At 39.6% G+C, this 14,660-nt stretch overlaps 1 protein-coding gene across 1 annotated transcript in view; it reads right to left on the bottom strand.

The window, feature by feature from the left end:
* Positions 1-10,854, bottom strand: part of MATN2 (matrilin 2) — a 63,017-nt gene extending 52,163 nt beyond the window's left edge. The window contains exons 1-3 of the mRNA XM_089517688.1: positions 10,740-10,854; positions 6,051-6,620; positions 3,446-3,568 (exon numbers count right to left, since the gene is read on the bottom strand). Coding sequence (XP_089373814.1) covers positions 3,446-3,568; positions 6,051-6,620; positions 10,740-10,854 — 808 coding nt within the window. The remainder of the gene's footprint in view (positions 1-3,445; positions 3,569-6,050; positions 6,621-10,739) is intronic.
* Between the last annotated feature and the right edge of the window lie 3,806 nt (positions 10,855-14,660).

Genomic DNA, 14,660 nt, shown 5'->3' with positions numbered 1-14,660 from the left:
TGGTTTGACGACTGACAGCTTAATGTAGAATTAACTGACAAGTGATGCTCACATTTAACTAAATAAATCTGGTTTATGTTGATAATGTACTATCAAAGTACAGGACTGGTTTATTTCTGCAGAGGCTCAGAGGTCATGTGAGGAATACATCTTTGACCTTGTTTGCTCCTGAGCTTCCAAGAACAAAGTCACATTAACAAAAAATCTTGGATTACATATTTTGGGGTGTCAACCAACCCTCTCATTAAAGAGAAATCCACAGACTGGGAATAGCCACCAAAAAGAGTCTATTCATGTCCTTACCAAATGGGCCTGCAACAGTAGTTCAAGCCTTCCCTCTGGCTGGCTCATATAGGGAGATACAGTCTTTTAGGCATCCGGACCCAAGCTCTTTAGGACTATAAAGTCTAGAAATGAACTAGTGGCCAGTTAAGCTGGGGTGTTATATTATCCCTGTAGTCAGCCCAGGTCAGTAACCTGGCTGCAGAATTTTAGACCTGCTAAAGTTTATGCAGTATCCCAAAGGTAGGCTCATATAGAGTGCATAACAATAATCCAAAGGGGATGTAATCAAGGCATGTGCCAGTCACTGTAGCCACCTGACATCGCAAAGATGGGTGCAGGTGGTGCAATAGTTTTAGCTATGCAAGCACACTCCTGGCCACCACTGAAACTGGGCATTCAGGGAGAGTGAATAGAATAGAATAGGCTGAATAGGCTGAATACCTATTCAGTGATTTGCTTAATGACTGATCAGAAGTAATCTGTCTTGTCTGGATTAAGTTTCATTTTCTTCACCCTCATCCAATCCATTACTGACAATAGACACTAGTTTTATACTGAAACAGCTCCTTTGGAGTTAGATGGAAGGGAAAGACAGAGTTGGATGTCACCAGCATACTGGTGACACTGAACCCCAAATCTCTGGACCACTTTTCCCAGCATTTTCATGTAGATATTAAACAGCATGGGGGACAGAACTGAGCCCTAAGGGACCCCAAAGTCCAATGACCTTGATGTTGAATGGGCATCCCCTTAAACCATTTTCTGCTCTTCCATGAAGGACTGGAGCCACTATGGAAAAATGTGCCCCCAGTCCCATCCCAGAGGGGCAGCCCAGAAGGAAACTGTGGTTGATGATATCAAAAGCTCCCAAGAGCAGGGAAAGAGCCACTAAATAAACAGAGAGGATAAAAATGTCGTTGTGTTTGACTCAAGATCCTTTTAATAGCCTCAGAGAAAATGGTTATATATACAGCAGTCCTCTGTGAGTGTATACACATTCAGCAATGCTATATATATTACAGAAAGGCTGTAACACGTTTTGTATAGTATTTGGTGCCCAAATGCCCTATTGCTCTAGCTGACAGAAACACACTGCTGCAGTGAATTTCTTTCTTTCTGTAGAATGAAAAAAACAATGAAAAAATCTTCTTTGGGGTGAAGATCTCATGATTCATGTTTTTTTTAATTTAAAAAATTGTTTTTTAAATATTTTTAAAAAACCTTTATTCTAGGAAAAGGTAAGCAGCAACAATGGCAATATTTCATATGAAATTTAGTAATGGATATTTTTTTGTAAAGGGAAGTATAGAGGTCACTACCACAGATGAAAAAGAATATGTGAGACAAAACAATGTCATGTAAAAGGTTTCCCAATTGAGAGAGAGAATCATGTGAGGAGTTTGTTTATTTGTTTAATTGATATCCTGCCTTTCTTTTAGTATGGGACACAAGACACCTCTCAAGAAATTAAAATAGGGTAGAGCTAAAATGTTACTAAACAATAATTAAAAGACAATTAATCAAACAATTCTATTACAAGTAGCAAGTGAATTTTAAACATAATAAAGAAGATAAAAGCACATAACAGCACATTGAAACACCCTTCTACCACATGTTGAGAGCCATAATAAACAGTTCACTGCCTGCCTGTGGAAAGACAGCACATAGCACACTAGGAGCTATAACATCACTTTGTTGTCATGTGTCTTCAAGTCATTTCCCACTTATGACAACCCTAACATGAAGCTATCATGGGGCTTTCTTGACAAGATTTGTTCAGAGGAGGTTCATCATTGCTTTCCTATTAGGCTGAGAGAGCGTGACTTGCCTAACGTCATCTAGTGGATTTCTATGCCAGAGAAGAGATTCCAACCCTGATTGGTATATTAATTCAGTATCAGTCAGCTTTCCTATGATGTTACCATGCTGAGCATTTACCTATCTTTGGGGCTCGACAGACGAGCGGCTCCATGCCACCCGTTTTTGCCTCACATTGTTGCTGTAGCAACCATCACTTCCAGCCAGTGCAGTTTGGGAACTGTGCCATGCTTGCGCCATCAGAGTGCCACCCGTGTAGACGAGGGTGAGCAATGATGTTGGCCCCCTCGCGCAGTAGGGCTGCTGGGCATGTAAATGTCCAGCCTCATCTAGCCCTGGTTCACCGGGAGGATGCTGCTAAGCGCCTGTCTGTACCGGGCCTTTGTCAGTAGCGGCAAATGACAACAAGTAGAGGAAAGCACAGCTTAATGGCATTAAGATATAAGTTACACTGCATAGGGTATTGGTTAGGGTGATGGACTGTGGATATCAAGATTTACGCCTCCACTATGTCATGAAATGAGGAAGAGGATTGGACATGTCATCTTGTGTTCACTGAAGGAAATGTGGGCTGTGACTGCAACCAATAAATAAAAACAAACTATGGCCTGTTACAGACTGCCAAAATAAAGCTGCTTCAGGTCTCTTTGGAGGTATGCTGTTTAAATGATGCATGCATCCTAAGAATCCAGAAGCTGCACCAAAGCTTCACTCCAGTGCTTAGGAATGGAATGTGGCTTTGGCGCGACCTCCGGACTCTTAGGACCCATGCATCATTTAAGCAGCATACCTCCAAAGAGACCCGAAGCAGCTTTATTTTGGCTGTCTGTAATAGGCCTATATTAATGTGCATAAGTGTGTGTGCATGTATGTGCATGGCATGTGCGCACGTGCACACACAAACATTTACACAACCATTCTAGTTTGTAAGAAAAATTATGAGAAATCAGGCACTCTAATTCTCTAACTTTATAGCCTTTTTGGGTCAAAAGTGAGAGAATCAGAGTGCCTGAATACAAAAGTATTCCAGACTGTATTAACAAATAATATTTAGGAGAGACAGCAAGCATTCTTAGTGGTTTTAGTGTTGGATTACAACTCTGGAGACCAAGGTTTGATTCAGTCATGAAACCCACTGAGTGACATTGGGCAAATCACACGTTCTCAGCCTCAGAGGAAGGCAATGGCAATGGCAAACCTCCTCTGAACTTTTCTTGCCAAGAAAACCCCATGTTAGGTTTGCCTTAAGCCAGGTCACCATAAGTCAGAAATGACTTGAAGGCACACAACAACAACAACAACAACAACAACAAGACTTAGGAGATAAAGGTACAAAACTCACTATTGCAAGTCCGCTGGTCTGAGTTCAAAATATATCCCTGTTTACATTTACATACATAAGAGCCAGGAGTGTTGATGCAGAAATGATCACAGTTATGTTTAATTACACTGCACGTGTGTTGGACTGCAAAAGAAAAACAATATTCTAGTTAGGACAAAGATGAAATCAAACAAAATTATCTCTTCTAAGGGATAATACATGAGTAAGCTAGGATGTCCGAAACATTTTTTAAATAGACATGGAAAAATAAATATTAAAGTGAAGTTAAATAGTAAGATAGAGAGAGCCAGTTTGGTGTAATGGTTTGAGTGTTGGACTATGACCCTGGAGACCAGGATTCAATTCTCAGCCCCTTGGATAAGCCTCACTCTCTCAGCCTAAGGAGAAGGCATTGCCAAACCTCCTCTGAACAAATCATGCCAAGAAAACTCGATGATAGGTTTGCCATAGAGTCACCTAAGTTGTTTCCGACTTATGGTGACCCTAACATGAACCTTGCATTCCTCTGAGGCTGGGAGAGTGTGACTTGCTCAAGGTCACCCAGTGGGTTTCCATGCAAAGTCGGGATTTAAACCTTGGTCTCCAGGGTTGTAGTCCAACTCTTGAACCACTACACCATGCTGGCCCCCAGAAGGGGGAAAAATACTGTAGATGCATATAAGAATATAATGGATATGCTTCTGATTCACAATTATTTCTATTAGGAGCTAGCCTGATTTTGACATAATGACAAACTATGGCCCGATTTAAACGGGCCTTTGCGCCACCCCCATCATGTGCTAGGGGTTGGCCGAGGATGCAGCGTCCATACCAGCCTCACCCTAGCACGTGATGGGGGCGTCAAAATGGTGGCGCCCTGTACACACAGGCGCCGCCATTTTGACGTAATGGCCGCATCGCACCCAAACGGTTCATGCGCGGTGCAGCCGTTATGTCTTGGCGCCCTTTCAGTGGCGCCGAAAGGAGCTCTGTTTCAGAGCTCCTTCCACTGCACATATCGCTGGTGCGGCCTTTAAACGACCGCACCAGCGATACACAGAGAAAGGGGCCAAGTGGCCCCTTTCTCCCTTTTCCTGCTGCTGTCGGGGTGTCCTTGGGGCATGAAGCCCCAAGGACACCCCTTTCCAGGCTGCAGGGAAGAGGCGTTTTGCCGCTTCCTCGAGGCCTGGAAAAGTGGTGGATCGGGGCCTCTGGGTTTGCCACTGTGGCTGCTGAGGCCCCGATCTGTTGGGGAAAGGGGCGGGTGCAGGCCGCCCCAAAGGGTCAGTCTGTATCCTGCCTGTTTTTCCTTATGTATATGTGAAAAATAAAGCCTTGTGCTAATATGCTCTACCTCCTCTTCCTCCCTTCTTAGTGTTTGAGAGGAAATTAAAGGGTATGGTCTTTAAAAATTGCAAATTTCCATTTCAGCTAAAATGTGGAAAATTTTGCTTTGCACAAACTAGAATTAATAAACAAACAAGGATAAGAAAATACGGTTTGCTCCTGGAATGCACATATGAATCAACCAGTTTTACCATAGTCAGATAAAAATGGGTAATAGTGGCTTGCTACAAAATGCAACAAGCAGCTTTAAATTTCTTCCACATGTGTAAAAGAGGAGTGTTCAAGCACAAGACTCACTGTGAATCTATGCACATAATTACAAGCCATTTGTTTGTTTGTTTGTTGTTACATCTGAATTTATTGCCTATGGAGATTATCAGATGGGGGGAGGGGAAAAAGGCATAGTCCTGGCTAAATCATACAATTGTGTGGAATATTTTCAGATGATATCATGCTCATCCAGTTTTACCACTCCCGTGAAAAACTAGGAATGCTCCATCAACAAACCATTCACGGGAAACCCTGTGAAAGGCTTCTCAATAGGGCAAATGAAGCATGATTGCAAGAGCGTGAAAGTTAATCGTGCTTCATTTGCGCTAATATGGAAGCAACAAGGGATACCCAGAATTCATTGCAGTGGAGGCTCTCTCCCAGCCTCAGAGTGTTCTTTTTGCCAGGATCAGTTTTGCAGTGGATTTTAGTCTTCTTTTGAGGTATGGGGCACAATTTCATTTACACTGGATTAAAGCAATATGGTGAAGTAATAAATTTTCTTTTGTTGTCTTTTAATTCTGTGCAGGATGGAAACATGATTTCAAGACATGCACCACAGCACTGAAACAACATATGCATGAAACCATCAATTCCATGTACTAATGATTCATTCATGGATGTGTGAGAAACGTGATTGCAATATTATATGGTAATGCCACAATAATCGTGTGAATATGTGACTGTGTGAAAATATGGAGTGCTATAGCGCTAGTGTTGTATTAGCTTTCATTACTACGATTATTGCTGAATTGGCCCTGGTGTGATAGTCTCTTATGGTACTGTATTTATCAAGAAAGCCATCTATTTTCTACAAAGATTACAACTTGCTTTTACTGATATATCTGATTCCAGAGCCAAAAATTCTAGCACATCCATTTTCTTTTTAAAACACTGTTTTAAAACACTGCATATCTCTATTTATGCATATAGATATAATTGTTCCATTTCTTTTTAATGACTGAATAACTTCAATAAAGCCTTTTCAGTGTACAGTTAAATGCCTTACCACAGATTTTAGTCTGGAACACAGAGGTCAACTTTTCAATCTGGCTGAAATTTGCAACCAAAAAGACATGGTCTTCATAAGGTTCACTCCCAATAGATTTCAGTGTATTCATATCTACTTTTCCCACACCAATAGCAAAAATTAGGATTCCTGAGTTCCGGGCTTTTGCTGCAATATCTGCAACAGGGTCTTGCGGTCTTCCGTCTGTCACTATCATTATAACCCTGGGCACATTCTGACTGAGTGGCCGAGCTCCTTCAGTTTCTGAAAAGGCAATGTTGACTGCATATTGAATAGCTAATCCCGTCATGGTACCAGTGGCAAGGTACATCATTCTTTTCACTGCTCTCTCCACATCCTGCTTCCTCTTAAATGTCTTCAGGGAAAATTCATTTTTGACTGTGCTGCCATATTGGATAAGTCCCACTCTAGTGGCATCTGGCCTGATGTCCAAAAACTGAAGGATGGTTAAGATGAATTCTTTCACTTTCTCAAAGTCATAAGGGCGAACGCTACGAGAGCTGTCAATGATGAACACAAGGTCGAGCTGTTTGTTACTGCAAAATTCTTCTGGAAAAAAAGAAAAGTAAAATAAAATATACACATGAATTACACGAAAGAAACCTCTACCAGATTGAATTGAAATTAATTGCCCAATTAAGTTTTTTTTAAAAATGACAACTAAGAAAATGAAAATGTACTGTATAACCCACATATTGTAGGCTTCATCAATCAGTGATTATTGGGGATGTTCTTTCCTTTATATAGTGGGAGGTTAATACTGTGGTCTGGAATTTAAAAATTAGGCTAGTGTTAAGTTACATATAATTTAAACATTCAATGTTATAGGCTCATAATTGCAGGCTGGACTTTATGAAGTAACTACTCCGTCACAAAAGCAACCATGTTCCATCTTATGTGTTTTGAGACACAATGAAAGAAAATTAGATTATATTGGTTTTTGTGGGGGTTTTGGGCTATGTGGCTATGTTCTAGGAGAATTTTTTCCTGACATTTTGCCTACATCTGTGGCTGCCATCTTCAAAGAATGGTGGCATGAAGGTGTGTGGGGTATGGAGGTGTGTGGCCCTTGGTTGAGAGGAAGTGATTTACATGTTAATCTGTGTGTTGGTCTGCTGGTGAATGGCAAGGCCTCGGGGTGGGAGGATATGAGAGGAGAATTTGTGTCTATTTAATTAGATGTAGGCAAAATGTCAGAAAAAAATTCTTCCAGATAGTCCAAAAAACCAACAAAAAACTCTGGGTGCTGGCTATGAAAGCCTTTGACTTCACATTAGATTATATTCTTTGTGTACTATCACGTTTTTTAGTAAACTGTTGAGAGATATTTACTAACCACATGGTTCTGTGACTTACTGAGAGACAGGAAATGTCCAATGTTTCCAGTAGACTCATTACAGAACTTTTCTCAGCAACCCAAGAAATGTGTGGGCATGGAACAAGGATACCATTTGTGGGCTATGAAGTAACTGTATGGTTTTATTAATTTGCAGCTACAATGTTGCTTTCTTCTCAGATACAGGATCACAGAAAGGTTGCTAGCTTTTTCATAATCAGAGGTTAATAAACATGTGCCAAAATGAGCATAATGGCATTCCTTTGCTAATGCAATGCAGAAATGCTGGCATATTTATCCATTTTCCATATTATTATCTCCCTGCTGTACCTAATTATTTCTTCTCTGGAATAGAAGTAGAATAAAACACTAATGATTACAGTGTAATAACTGTGCACAGATAACATGTAAGGGATATTTATAGGAGTGAAGTCAAGGAAAAAAATAGATATGAAGGGCTATCGTTAGTTTAGTCATCATTGGAGATGAGCCCAAACTAGGATGTCTGGCCCTGAACCTGAGGAGTTTGATGTATTTTATTGTTTTTTCTTCCAACCATGCCTGAAGCTGGAATTCTCTTTGTTGATTCAGATGTATTTGAAAAATGTCAGAAGGTTAAAAAATAGCTTTATACATGGCTCAGGATTTGGGGTTAAACATTTCACTGTTCCTTTCTGTGAAACCTTTTTGTGCTCCAAGTACATGGGATATATGAGATGTGATGTAAATATACTAGCAGTTGCCACAGATCCCTAACTAGATGTCAGTTTACAGTTTCTTATTCACTTTGCCAATGGGACAGACAACTGGATAGAAGAATTGCAACCACATCAGGCCAATTAGCTGAAGTCTCTGAAGAAACCTCCTAGACAAGGCACCATGGGGAGTGAAACACCTTTTACTTCTTCCTATATAGTACCTACAGAAATGCCTCTCTCTTGCACAGTGTACTGTCAAAGAAAGCATTTTTTTAAAAAAAACACAACAACCCTAACTCAGCTCCTTATGGCTTCACACCTAGAGACTCAACTGGTTGTTCTGATTTGTCCAAGAAAAGTCACTTTGTTTTTTACATTTCATTTGCCATGGACTTTGAAATTCTCCATACCTGACACTTTAGCTTTCTACTGCTTATGAAACCAGATTCTGCTAAGTATAAAGGACAGAGTAGGCTCTCTTAAGAACAGGGTACATACATAGGCCACATTCCCACTTACAAATAAATTGCTTTGTGAGCCAAATCGATGGATCGGTTCGGCAGCGGAGCGTGGTTCACACTACACTTGCCCCAATCACATTTTCTTGCTGCAAAATAAAATAAAATAACCTGCTTGTGGTTCACATTGACAAATGAATTGATTCAAAATGGACTCACTCCAGCTGGCTGAAGGGCAAATTTAAATTGATTCTGATCTGCATCTGGTTCACACTTGCATGGAATCGATTTATCCAAAAAGACGCAGAAAAAATCAGCGTCAAAAAGATGCAGGTTAAATGGGTCTAGCGCATGGCCCCCTCTCCGAGTTGCTTCAGCGATTTGGTTCAAGTTTAAATAACAGGTTCAAACTGATTTGCGATCCAGTTTAAAAGGTAGTGGGAATGAGGCTATAGTCATTTTCTGACATATTAGTCTCATGCTCAAAAAGTTTAAGTCTCATTTCATACATTCAGGTAGGTGAAGCAATGGGTGCGCTGTAATATGGAAAAGGAGCTGCTGATTCAAAACTTCTAGGACATAATAATGAGTCCATTCTGTGAGTGTCCATGGTTGTGGGACTGTTTCCCATTCATTTAAGAAGGACGGCGAAGGAAAAGACTAACACAAACTTATCTTTGTATGAATTCAAAGACATAGCCGTGTGGAATCTGTATGTAGAGATCTTGTAGCATCGTTGAGACTAACTGGAAGAAAGCAGTTGGCAGCATGAGCTTTCATAGACTTAAATCTACTTATCTTTGAAAGACTTGGTTTTGTATTTAAAGTGACATGCAGTTCCTCCACTCCACTTTGGATGGCCTATGACTGCTTACATGAACCAGGGCCGAGTTCATTTCTCCAAAAGGCATCGTTCTGGAATGCTGCTAATGGGTTTTGGCATCAGCTTTTTAAACTGTTGAGGTTTTGAACACTAATTGTCATACGGAAAGGGCTTATAATCTTCTGCTAAGGCTATTAGAATTCCAAAGCAGAGGATTGTTTACATGCACTATAATTAGCTATATAAATTCTTAGAAATAAGAATATATTGGAACAAATGAAAAGTTTTACCCAATGATACAGTTGCAAATGTCATGTGGAATGTAGGACTACTTGCTTCAATTGACAATGCCCACATATCTAAATTTGATTTACAACTAATTTAATTTAGTCAAAAAAGGAAAGAACAGGAATGTCATTCTTTCCCAACCCTCTTGCTACCAGAAGCTTTATAAGTCCGTTTCAACAAAGACAATAATATTAAGAATCAAATAAGAATTGTGAACATGCAACTAACCTCTTTAAATTAGATCCTAAAACTCTATTGGGAATTTAGTGTTTATTATAATCTCTTAAGCAACAGGGACAGAAACATTCATGAGCTCATGTAGCAGAATAAATTAACCATACAAATTCATTCCAAGGTTATTCAAATAATTAATCTTATTGACAGCAACACTTTCCTAACATTAATGCTTCATTCTAAGTGCAAAACTAGACATTACACTACAGAGCAACACAGCAACACCCTGATGTGCCTTTTTAAATACTGTAGAAAAAAACATTTGCAAAAAGAAAAAAGAGATCAGTGATGAAAGAGGGATCTTTCCCTTCCTATTGATTCCCTTCTCCAAATCAACCTCTTGCTACTTTTCCGATCCCACTGCCACTCTGGAGAAAATTCTGAATTTTAAAAGAGCAGTTGTAATAATGTTAACTTGCATGCAATATTTGTCCCAATATATTTCAGTCCTGTCTCTTTTTCCTTTAAAAAGCTACTTAAAATATCCACTCCATGGTCAGGCACTGCAAAGACTAATTGGAATTCGGGTTTCTTAATTTCTCTGTGTCTGTTGTTGCCAATGGTTACTTTTTCTTTTGGAATTATCACCCAGCTTTACTTTCTAAACTGAAATAAATAGAAAAGAAGTTTGCAGAAATCTATATTATTGCAATTTAAATACTACTTGCCACTCCCCAAACAAGTATCCTTTTCTAAAACTTACCTACTTTTCCCTTTCCCTGCCTTATAACTTGCTCTTACATCCTCCACAAAACCATCCTAAGGGGGGGAAAAACCTTAACTTCTATAGAGTGGTTTTTGTTTGCTTGAGACAAATTCACTGCAACTCACCAAGTACCAGAGCATCATTTCTTTGACTTGAAAGTATCCCTGGAAGACGTCTCTCCCTGGCTGAGACAGGAAAAAGTCCAACCAGCAACAGGAAGCATGAGATCGTTTCCTTCATTTTGCAGGAAGAAGAAAGAGTGGAGTAATACAATCAGGACACAACACTGTGCAAACAAGAAGAAATGGATGAACCTTCTCATCAGCCAGCCTCTGCTAGAGGTATGGTTGCTTTCCTTTTAACATTTAACATTTTTTTAAAAAGCAATCATATTTGTAAAGTGAACTCTAAAGAACTATAATTTTTTAGGTGTTTCAGGGATTTGATTGGTGACTTAGCTTTCTTCCAAGGACGTTTATTTGTTTACAAAGTTACAGTGTATGTAACTTTAGTACTTGTTTGTCAAGTGGTAAGTGATACTTTTCAGTTTGTACAGATCCAGGATGTTGACAGAATCCATGTGTGCTAGACCCTTGCCTTTACTGGCTCATATAAAAGACTGAACAGGGCTGCCTGAATGGGTAGAGAGAGTGTTCAGTGCCTTGCGACCTCTTTCCAACATGCCTAAAGGAGGGAGTTATAAGGGTGTTTTTGAAAAAGTATTTCCTAGATCCCATTTATTGGATTAATTACTGGCAATTTCCAGGAACAGTACTGTAGTCTGTGCTGGCCTTCCAGATATAAAGAGCTTAAGATTAATCTAGATAATTTCATTCTGGATTCAGACAGAGGTATGCTGGGAATGAGACAGAATACTATGTCCCTATTGGTTCTGCTGGACCTCTTGGCATCTTTCAATACATTCAGTCATGGTATCCTTCTGGGCTGCCTCATTGGAATGGGGTTTGCAAGAACTGTTTTACAGTGGTGCTGTTTGTTTGTTTCTTGATGGATGAGCCCTGAAGGTGATGTTGTGGGACTCCAGTCTTAAGCTTGGTTATTGGCCTGTGGAGGCCTTCAGAGTTCAATTTTGTCCCTCATGTTACAGTTAGCCCTCCATATTCATCATCCATGGATTCAAGTATCCATGGCTTGAAAATATTCATGAAATATATAAATTCCAAAAAGACACCTTGATTTTGCTATTTTATATAAAGGATATCATTTTACTGTCTATTGTATTTAATGAGACTTGAACATCCACGGATGTTGGTATTCACGGGGGGTCCAGGAACCAAACCTTAGCAAATACCAACGGCCCACTATTTTTAACATACATATGGATATGTCTATGGGAAGTTGCTTTCAGGGGGTCGAAAGAACTGTAGTCAATCTGCTGACTGATGCTGTTTTTATGAAGCATACCAACTTCCCTTGTTGTAATAGATTTACTGGCTGCTGGTCTGATTCCAGGCACAGTTCCAAATGTTAGTTATCACCTACAAAGTCTTATGTGGCTTGGGTTCAGGTTATCTGAAGGACAGCATTCTGCTATGCCAGCCTGTCTGGGGTTTCTAATCTTCATGGAAGGATTCACCTCACCATCCTCAGAAGTACTTCTGTGGATGCAGGAGAGGGCTTTCTTGGTGACTTCCCCCAGGCTCTGGAAACCCCTTCCTACATATTTGATGATCCTTCCCTGATGTCCTTCCAGTGGCAGATGAAGACTTTCTTATTTCAACAGGCCATTGTGAACTGATGGAGGTGCTTTTGCTTTTAATTCTGCTGATAATTAAATTATACTTTATGTTTTACTGTTGAAATATTTGATCTGTACCTGTAGATTTCAGCTCTATATTTTAATATAAAATATTTATTAAAATATTTACCAAAAATTTCTATAAAATATACAAAAAAGTGACATGTATTTTCAAATGCACATATAAAGGAAGGATAGGTGCCAAATATTGGACTGCAGTCAGTCAGTACAGTGGACTGCGATGCTTTATTGCTTATTTAGATTTCATAGAATCATACAGTCACAGGATTGGAAAAGACCTCAAGGGCCATCAAGTCCAACACCCTGCCATGCAGGAATATATCATTATAATATATAATTAAAGCACTCCCAACAAATGAACATCCCACCTTTGTTTAAAAACCTCCAAAGAAGAAGACCCCACCACACTGTGAGAAAGTATATTCCACTGTCAAACAACTCTTACTGTCAGGACGTTCTTCCTAATATCTAGGTGGAATCCCTTTTCCTGCAATTTGCATCCATTGTTCTGTGTCCTAGTCTCTGGAGCAGCAGAAACAAATTAAACAATTTACTTTGCTTTAATCAGAGAGCCAGCATGGCTTAGTGGTTTGAATGTTGGAATAGGATTCTGGAGACCAAGGTTCAATTCTCAACTTGATTCCCACTTTGATTTCCCACCTCGATTCCCATTGGGTGACTTTGGGAAAGTCATACCCTCTCAGCCTCAGGAGAAGGCAATGGCAACCCTCCTCTGAACTGCTTTACCATATACCTCTACACTATGCTATAGGATTCAGGAATGAAAATAAGAAGAAATGCAAGAGTGAGGACTTGTGTTACTCTCTATAAAGTATCTATATATTTTAATTTTATTACCTCCTTGAGTCCCAGTGCTGGGGAAAGGTGCAAAATAAACAAATAATGAACTCTTAAGGGCTTTGCACCAGGATGACCCATGTCCTAGTATAACACTCTACACTACAATTACTTTCCCATATGAAATTATGTGTTTATAATATATATGTGTGTGTGTTTATATATGTGTGCACACAAATCATTTACTGCAAAATTAGCAGTCTTCATTCTATTGCAGAAAGACAAGTTATACATTTTTAATGAGATGGATACACAATATTATATGCATTTACAAATGTGCATGGAATGCAGCCAAAGACTGGACTGCAGTTAGCAGACTACAGTGTTTTATTGTTTACTAGATTTATTTAGGGTTAATTAGCCCCAACCCCTTTATTCTGTGGTGTTGCTGCTCTTCATGACCAAGCTTTTGGGATAAGAAGAAAGGCAGGGCTCAGGACTAAGAAAAATTCATACTTTTTATGGGCACATCCAGATGATCAATAGTTCTGTGAATATTGGGCTGCTCTGCTTCTAGATTCATGCCTTATAATGTTTATAATGGTTCTTCCCCTGCCCCATGCTCCTCTCAGTATCTACTTTCCTGGTCTGGTAGGGTTTTTTTAAAAAAAATATTTTATAGTCATACTGCAAAATGCCACAGAGGTAAAGCTATATTACTTTAGCACTATATTTGTCAAAAGTTGAAGGAAAGGAAAAGTTATATTTCATCAAAGCACAGTAGCCTGGTAACCAAAAATGAGGAAAGGAGGGTCTGAGAAAAATGTCCATGGCAAAGGTCATGCCCCAAGTCAACCTGTCAACAGTGGGACCACCTAGAAATTTTGGAGGAACCAGGATAATGGATACAAACATGAAAGTTTACCCCTACCTTTATTGGAAACTCCTGGAGCAGGGAGAAAAAAACCACCCTCTGGCCTGAGTTTTTAAAGTTTCACCCAATTCTAGAAACTCATGAGAAATGGACCAGGACAGGAGGTATACAATATTAATACAATACTAATAATTGATACAATTTCTAGCAAATCCTGAAGCTTTTGGCCAGCCTGGATGAGCCCTATGTGTGATGTCATGGTCACTATCAAATAGCTGTCAAATAACAGATCTACCAGCTAATGAGCTATTCCTAGTTATATCCAGCAACAATGTCTGGAAAAATGAGTTTTCTTAAACAGAAGCATAACCGCATGTAAAGGTACCTGCATTGCCTACAACTGAATGACAAGAGTACTTCTTTGACACAAGATGTTGGATCAGTTTCATAAGCACACCCTTTTCCTGTCCAGGTACAAAAAAGGGAAAGCTTCTCATTCTCAATCAAAAGTGCAATATTGCATGCCTCTGCTCAGGCTGCATTGAGAAAACCAGAAGTCATATCCCTCAGATTGTATCTGGTGCTACTGGGATC

Source organism: Sceloporus occidentalis, unplaced genomic scaffold (genome assembly GCF_023333645.1).
Source record: "Sceloporus occidentalis isolate IW3139 unplaced genomic scaffold, rSceOcc1.0.p SCAF_3, whole genome shotgun sequence".
NCBI classification, from domain to species: Eukaryota; Metazoa; Chordata; class Lepidosauria; order Squamata; family Phrynosomatidae; genus Sceloporus; species Sceloporus occidentalis.
This window is presented reverse-complemented; position numbering and strand designations above follow the sequence as displayed.